Source organism: Gigantopelta aegis, unplaced genomic scaffold (genome assembly GCF_016097555.1).
Source record: "Gigantopelta aegis isolate Gae_Host unplaced genomic scaffold, Gae_host_genome ctg8520_pilon_pilon, whole genome shotgun sequence".
NCBI lineage: Eukaryota > Metazoa > Mollusca > Gastropoda > Neomphalida > Peltospiridae > Gigantopelta > Gigantopelta aegis.
Genome location: NW_024536569.1, coordinates 1 through 7954, shown reverse-complemented (window position 1 = coordinate 7954; position 7954 = coordinate 1). Strand labels below are relative to the sequence as shown.

Below are 7954 nucleotides of genomic sequence, written 5' to 3'. Positions count from 1 at the left end.
GTTGTTGATGTTAACTTAATTACATACTCACATTCTATGTACTATGCATAGGTTTAAAGAAAAGTAAACTCTTTCTTCCTTTTAGATTAAATCGTTCTTTGAGGAGCATCTTCATGCTGATGAAGAAATACGATTTGTTCTTGAGGGTATGTGGGTACTTTGATGTCCGTGATAAACAGGATGAATGGGTGAGAATTGAGGTATTACCTGGTGGACCTCATTGTGTTACCAGCTGGTATCTATCATCGTTTTTACACTGGATACTAAGGTAGGTTCCCTGGTAATACATATAATTAATTAATCATGTTGTTAGTCAAAAAGATTGTTGATCATGTGATACAATTTGAATAACATCATAACTGACTTGATGTAGCATATATACTAATTTAGATATACTTCCTATCATTGTATTAATTTATTAATTTTATTTTAATTTCCTCTATACTTTATGAGATTAAGTTATTAGTTAACAGCTTATATGTGTAGGATGTCATTGGGGGGGGGGGGGGGGGGGGGGGCACTTTTGTAACATTTTAACATTGTTCAGTTTTTAACAATGAAGTATTCAAAACAACCCAAAAATAAAACCTTCTGTCATTTACACTGACAAAAACGTTTTTGCAATTCAATATCAGTAACAGTGGAGTAGGAAACAATATTACGAGCAAAATTTTAATGTACATATTATAATATTGTATATAATATAATCAAAAAGATCCAAAATATGTATACAGTACAGGTATTGGAATTTTGAATAAATTCAGATGCAATATCCTTAGTGTCAATATACTATCAGTTCTATTTTTGTGTACATGTAAAAGCATGCAGTGATTCAGTCTAGATTTTGAGTGTTTAAAACATCACACAATGTTTGAACTCGTGTTATTGATGAATGGTAGTGCCATCGAGAGTAACTGTTTAAACAGCATCTGGGAGAAGGCTTTAACTGTAGTTTTAACTTTTCCATGTCTATATCATTAGTATAAAGTGAGAGAGAATTATCAGAGAGTGTTGTTGGTTGCCATTGGCACTATCAAGTAAAAGTGCCTCAATATTCCTAACTAGAAGAAAGTTTGGTTTGCATGAATCTTCTTTCAATACCCACCCACAGTACTATCAATAACATCAAAGTACTCTCTTTCTAAACATATTTTCCACTGACTTAAATCTGTGTTGTGGTTTCACCATCACTGGCCTTAGTGTTAATTGTATGCATGATTAACCAAGCCTCTACTCGTTGTTCTATTGCATCATATAGAGGCCACATACACACTGACAGCTTTTAATATAACAGGGAGTTTACATTGTATATGGGGTACACCCTCCCACATTAAAATTATTGGGAGTGCAGTTCTATTATACTAGGTCCATTGATTTAGTTAAATCTCTGTGAATATACATTAGCATAAGTGCGTTTAACTGGGCTGGTGTCATCGTAAATTGTATATGAGGATAGGGATTGAAAAGTGAATCAGTTGATTGTGAAACCATCTCACAATGTACCAAAAATATTGGGGGGGGGGGGGGGGGGGGGGGGCACATGCCCCCCCCTGTTCCTACACCTAAGCATAATAATTTGTTAATTTTAATTTAATATAATATGTTCTCAGAACTATATTAAAGCATTGAGTTATTCAAAGGAGAGCCTGTCTGGACTCCAGTTAATCGACCTGCTGACAATCATCCTGCAAGAAAATCATACGTAAATAAGTTGCTGAAATTGCTTGAATTCAACTACTATCTTAGTTTTATCGAGTAATTAATATGTAGTAATTTGCATTAATATTTTTGTCCTCATCCCCCTAGATCATTTATTTCAACTATTATTACAAACAGTTCCTCTTATTAAATACAGTTGTTGTGTTTGTTACACAGACTAGATATATCTTATGAAATTAATACATTACCAATTATTGGATAAAAGCATAACTCGCATAGTTGAGCCACTGGGAAGTAGTAATTCACTGTCAACTCCTACAGTCCACTTCCAGTAAATGCATGAAAGTGACTAGCAGCTTTCGACCAAATATTCTTTCCATTTTGTTATTACTATAATATATATATATATATATAGAGTGAGTCTTTAGTAGTTTTTTGAATAATAGAAGATCGTGTGATTGAAGAAGAAATGGGACAAAAGGACAGTCGTGTTGTTTATGCTGCTCAGCGCACAGTGCAAGAGATCCAGTGATGAGAAAAAGTGGAAGTCTTTCCACTTTAGCGAGTCATAATAGATTAACAAATAAAAGAGAGAAGACGACAGGACCTTGAGACAGGACAAGATCATTCTCTGAAACAACAGGAACTTGAAGAGCAAACACAGAGACGATTGAGAGAAAAAGTCGAGAAGGAAGCTCAAGAATTAGACGAATGGATACGTCAACGACCCAGCAACACATTTGTACCAGCCACCGAACTACAAGATCTTGCGAGTCTGTTAATAGCTAGAAGCCTCAGGACCCTCAATAGATGTAGAAAGACTTCCCTGCAATAGAGATATCAAAAATCAAGTCGAATATATGCTGTCACCAGTCTTTGATGAAACAATAGCAGATCCTTCCGTTGCCTTCTCCAACAGTGGTCGTACCATCTTTACAATGGTAAATCATATACTACAACAGTTTTAAAGGGACCAAAAAGACAGAGGGATCTATGAAGGTCGGTTGTGGTTGGATACTGTCTCTTACATAGAAAACTCACGTGTACAAGGATGGATTCAAAATTGGAATTGTGGATGAAGCTCGGTGGAAGACAAAGTGTAAAACAATTGGGACGGGAATCCTCATCCATTTTGTCAGAAAGGGAGAAATTGCCCGAAAGGAAATAATGGCAACTTTCACTCTGGACGCAAATGCAACACTGAAGCAACAATGGTTCCAAGAGAGTATCTATGTAGGGGTGGATATGGCCGAGGGGACACCATAGGGGTTAGAGTAGACTTTGATTCAAAAGAGATACTTTGGACTAAAAAATGGAGAACTTATGGATCTCTGTGTCTCTTTCCTCATGTCCCATCTGGCCAAGTGTTAGCCTGGAAATCTCCAGGAAGAATTCTGTTGTCATTACTGTACTATACATGTTCATTATGTAGCATTGGATTGACAACCCTATACAACATCGCACAGTATTAACTCAAAAACATGGACAAAATGGAGTGTTGAGACATGGATGACTTGAGTGGAATGAAAGGTCATATTAATTCTAAAGAGTCTTATATAACACCATTCCTGTTTGTCTATAAATAGATCATCATATATGGATAAACACATACAAACATGCACGCAATAATGGAATACTGAAAATTTATATTTTAATTTGTACATACAATTCATTTTTTTTGATTCATTTTTTAATTTTAAAATTCGAATATGAAATTTAAATATAAATATGTCAAAGGCAATCTCCATCCTAATCCATACAACTTAACTCAATATAACAATGCTATATTCCCTAATATTATACTAAGCTATATATAATATGTTAGACAGATTAGGACCAGTTCTAAATGCTTATTCAGTCAGTCTTTGTATGTATGAGGTTTTCATAAGTGTTATTATTGTTAGATTGTAAGAGCGTTTTACAATGTCATCAAGATGATATGAATGTCACATGAAGTTCACTAGTATGTCAAACACATTGTAGGACTAGTTTAAAGTGGTTAGCTTTGAAGACACAACAAGTGAAATTGATACGAAGGACAATGGAAGTACAAGGAGGTTAGATATTGGGAATTAAAGATAAAGGATAGATAATGGTGACCATGGCAACGATAATAAATGGATATATAATAGTCCAGATGACTGAATGGATGCAATGGAAGATGAATAGATTGGTTGATGAAAAAATGATGACAGATGGTCCAATTGATATGTGGATTTAATTGTTGAAACAAACCTATATATATTATGGTTACTAGTCTGTATGACATGTGCTCAATATATATTAACTGTTGCTTTTTAGGTCGTGAATAGCAAACATTGTTATTATACACTTTTACTATTTACTAAATAAAGATATAACACAAAATACTTGTACCATGAGATCATTTATTTTGTAATCAATCATTTATAAGTCCATGTATGATAGAAAAAAACAGAGATGTTCTCTCGTTACAAAACTCATCACTGTCTTAGCTAGTGGTGATAATGGACATCCATAAAGGATATCTAACTCTATAATATTATGTTTTCCTCTTTGAGTGTCTTTTAATACACAAAACATTGAAAGGAAGTTTGACTATGTTTTACACACACATATACACCACACATAGACCACAGAGGCTGTAACATCATCACTGATAAGTCAACATCTAAACCATAACAGCATTTCACATGTTTAGCATTTTTTAATTGTTTTTGTCCCCTCTAACAGGTGTGAGGTAAGATAATTGCACAACAAGCATACCGGGCAAGTTAGACAACTCTAACAAGATTATTCTTCTTCTCCACCATCAGCCTAAACAAGTATACCAGCATGAGCATATAATATATTTTATAGTAATAGTAATTGAAGATATTGGGCAATGGGCTATAACTATGCTGTTGAACATGGCTATATATAATGTAATTCCTTCCAGAACACAGATCATTATGGAGAGCAATAACATTATTGAAAATTCAATTTATTATTACTAATATTATTAAATATTATAGTTTATTGTTGCAACATTCCTTTGCATGTAATTCAATTATGGTACTATAATTAGTAATCTTATTTCATTTAGATATAAAAACTAGCCATATAAGATGGTCATACACAGACAAAACTATACAGTATTATGTAACCAAATCCTCCTGTGACATATAAACAGGTAAACAACATAGCTTGGACCTCGTTACTACATGTATATAAGTTACTAAAGCAGTAAGCCAATGATTATTATGCCCTTAATGGTATATTAATAATGCTTGTTTAGCTGAGGGACTACAACTCATAATTTAGGGAGCGAGCACGGGAGGGGAGGAATAAACTGCTTTGATATTAATCCTGTTCAAATTATATTATATAATATACATTAATCTAAGAGCACGTACACATCAGTTCTTATAGCATAGAATGTGTTTGAAAATTTGTCGTTCCATATTATTTATATTATACACAACAGCTATCTCTATTATAACATCAAAAGGTTTAGTTTATCATGCTGTCCCTGCTACTGCTGTAGATTTAGCCCTATGGTGGCAGCCATACGTTTCTTCTAACTATGGACGAAAATGACGTATTAACCCCTACAATTAAGCCAGAAAATAATGGCCTGTTATTGATGTCCATCTATATAGTCATCAATCTATCTCACTTACTTGAACTGGCCAAGCAGCTGCATCACCAAGGCACAAATAGTATGTCCCGCTCAATTGTCTACTTAATTCTTCAATAATATCAACTTTAGATGGTTGGAGCTCGACTTTCAACTAATGGCAAAATACATGTAAACATGAAAAAATAACCATGTTTGGTATAATTATTAACGAAACATGCGATTGAGATGTTGTTTCCATGGTATATTAGTAGCAGTATATATATTTAGTATGTGAAATATGACTTGGGAATGTATGGAATGTATTAATTGCATTCCGAAAACGTGACCAAAACCGATACATAATGTTAGTCATCCATCCACCCTCTCTACCCGTCTCTACACGGAGTACACTAAATGATGGAGACATACCCACATATATCAGATAACACCACTAACAACACCTAAACACAGGTAAAGTAATAGTATAATAGGGGTGTTGCTGTATCATTTAAGACTTCTCTTAATAAGAACTGCTATATTAAAATTCTCTAGCATAAAGCATGCCAACTGATGAGAGAATAACATTTAGAATTAAGATAACTAACAGTAGGACCACAAGAATTTTACTGTTTTCTAAATCAATTATACACAAAAAACCACATCCAAATACACACATGTACCAGTACATGTGTGTATGTGTATTAACCTGTCCACAACTTTCATGTTTATAAAAACTCAATAAGTCGTGCGACACATTTTATAACATCAGCACTCTATCATAACAATAACAGCAGCTGTTCCTAGACCAGATTTGACCATCAACAAGTGCATCAAAGTCCTCAATACATCATCCCCATACACTAGATAAAGAGATGTATGAATGAACAAATTGATGAATGAATAGAAAAAAGGAATGAATGAAGTAGGAAAGGATACACAAGTCAGTACATAAACTCATCACGATTGGGGATTAGTGGTACAGAGGCCAACCCCTGGTATAATAGAGCCCCCCCCTGTAGATTATCCCACCACTATAATAATATATATTTTCATTACTACAAGGCATAAACTCTATCATAAATACCAATTACTCCGCCAGCATGACGTTCAATGAGTTCTTCAGAGGTACTGACATCTCTCTTCAACCAGTAATGGATTGTTGGACATGACCACTGATACAAACAGTTTAGTGCCATGTTTTTCTTTCACGACCAATTTGAAGCAACCACCGTCTCCTCACCACGACATATTGTCTAATGGATGCATAATTTTGTAAGGCTATATACTACATAAGTGCCTAATGGATCATAGTTTGTGTAAATAATGGATGAATGTCTAAGGGACACATAGTTAGATCCATTAGACAATCATCCAGTAAATTCAACTATATATGTAAACTATGTATCCATTAGTAATTCGATACATAGGATTGTTTCTAATGGCATACGTAGTTATGATTCCTTTCGACAATGATACAGTAAAATTCAAGTCTCTAGTTTTATATGTAAAACTATGTATCCATTAGTAATGGCTAGCATAGGATTGTCTACATGGAGTACATAGGATTGTCCTAATGGAACAATTTAGGATTCCTTACACACATGATACAGTAAATGGTCCGCTTATGGATAATGTCAAACTCTGTATCCATTAGTACTGGAACATAGGATTGTCTAATGGATACATAAGATGGTCTAATGGATACTAGTTTTACATTAATAGATGTACTAGTGGGTGCCTAGTGTATATCATTATATTTATGGTGGTGAATGGTTTTCAACCCTAGCATTTTGGATCTAATTTAGTTGGTGTTATGGACAACAAAAGTTAGATAGGCAATAATTTTGTTAATGGAGCATTTTAAGAAAGGTGCATTAACTAGGGTGGCAACAGTCTCAAACATTTAGCACTAGTTGGAAACCAAACACCCAACTTGGGGAAGGGGGCTTAGGCGGGTTGCCTGTTCCTTCAAACTCTATTAAGCCAAATGGAGAGATAAAACAGACAAAGGGCGAAAATTAAAAAGGGTCAACCAACAAAAAGTAGGGAATATAAAAGAAATAAATTAGGTTGAACAGACAAACAAATTGAAAGGGTGACAAAATAAAATGGCTACCTCTTTCCTTCATTTTTCTCCAAAATTAAACCGCGCCCACGATGCTAAAAATATCAAAGTTACCCTGACCACAAAATTTCGTCCTAAACCAGTTCTATCCTCTCTAAGCCGCATATATAGCTTCTTTAAAACTCTCCCGGATATAAATGTGGCCGCCTAGCCCCATGGATCGTCCACAAAAAAACACCTTCAAAATTTATGAGGATCTTTGCATATTCTCGGTTTTCATGTCCGGGTTCCTTCACGGCATTGCCCAGAATTTATCTGTTGGGCCATGGTGTAATCAAAAACATTGAAGGGGAATCTCCTTCATCTATGGCTTGTCCATAAAACCCATTCTGCCTGAGGGAAAACCGTCCACCACCCCCCTTAATCCATTTTCTTAATCTCTTCAAAATCCATTTGGTCCCTTTAAATAATTTCTTTTTGTTTTGTACCAACACCCATTGAGTAGTCCACATGAAATTTTAATTTGATCATTTATCTGATAACTTAACGTTCCAAGGCTCCTTTAAGTTTCAGTAGTCTCCTAAAGATTTGTGAAAAACGGTGCTTCTTAAGGTTCCCAAAAGACTAAAAGGAAATGAAATTTTATTGGA

The 7954-nt window shown here is 34.6% G+C and overlaps 1 protein-coding gene across 1 annotated transcript; it reads right to left on the bottom strand.

Annotated features, from left to right (window-relative positions):
- Positions 1-5201: 5201 nt before the first annotated feature.
- On the bottom strand, positions 5202-7736 carry LOC121367035 (NADH dehydrogenase [ubiquinone] flavoprotein 1, mitochondrial-like; the record flags this gene model as incomplete). The annotated part of the gene is given in 7 exon segments (XM_041491229.1): positions 5202-5228; positions 5301-5411; positions 5629-5649; positions 5946-5972; positions 5974-6010; positions 6012-6077; positions 7676-7736. Coding segments are annotated over 7 exon segments (350 nt in total), but the record flags the coding sequence as incomplete, so codon positions are not given.
- Between the last annotated feature and the right edge of the window lie 218 nt (positions 7737-7954).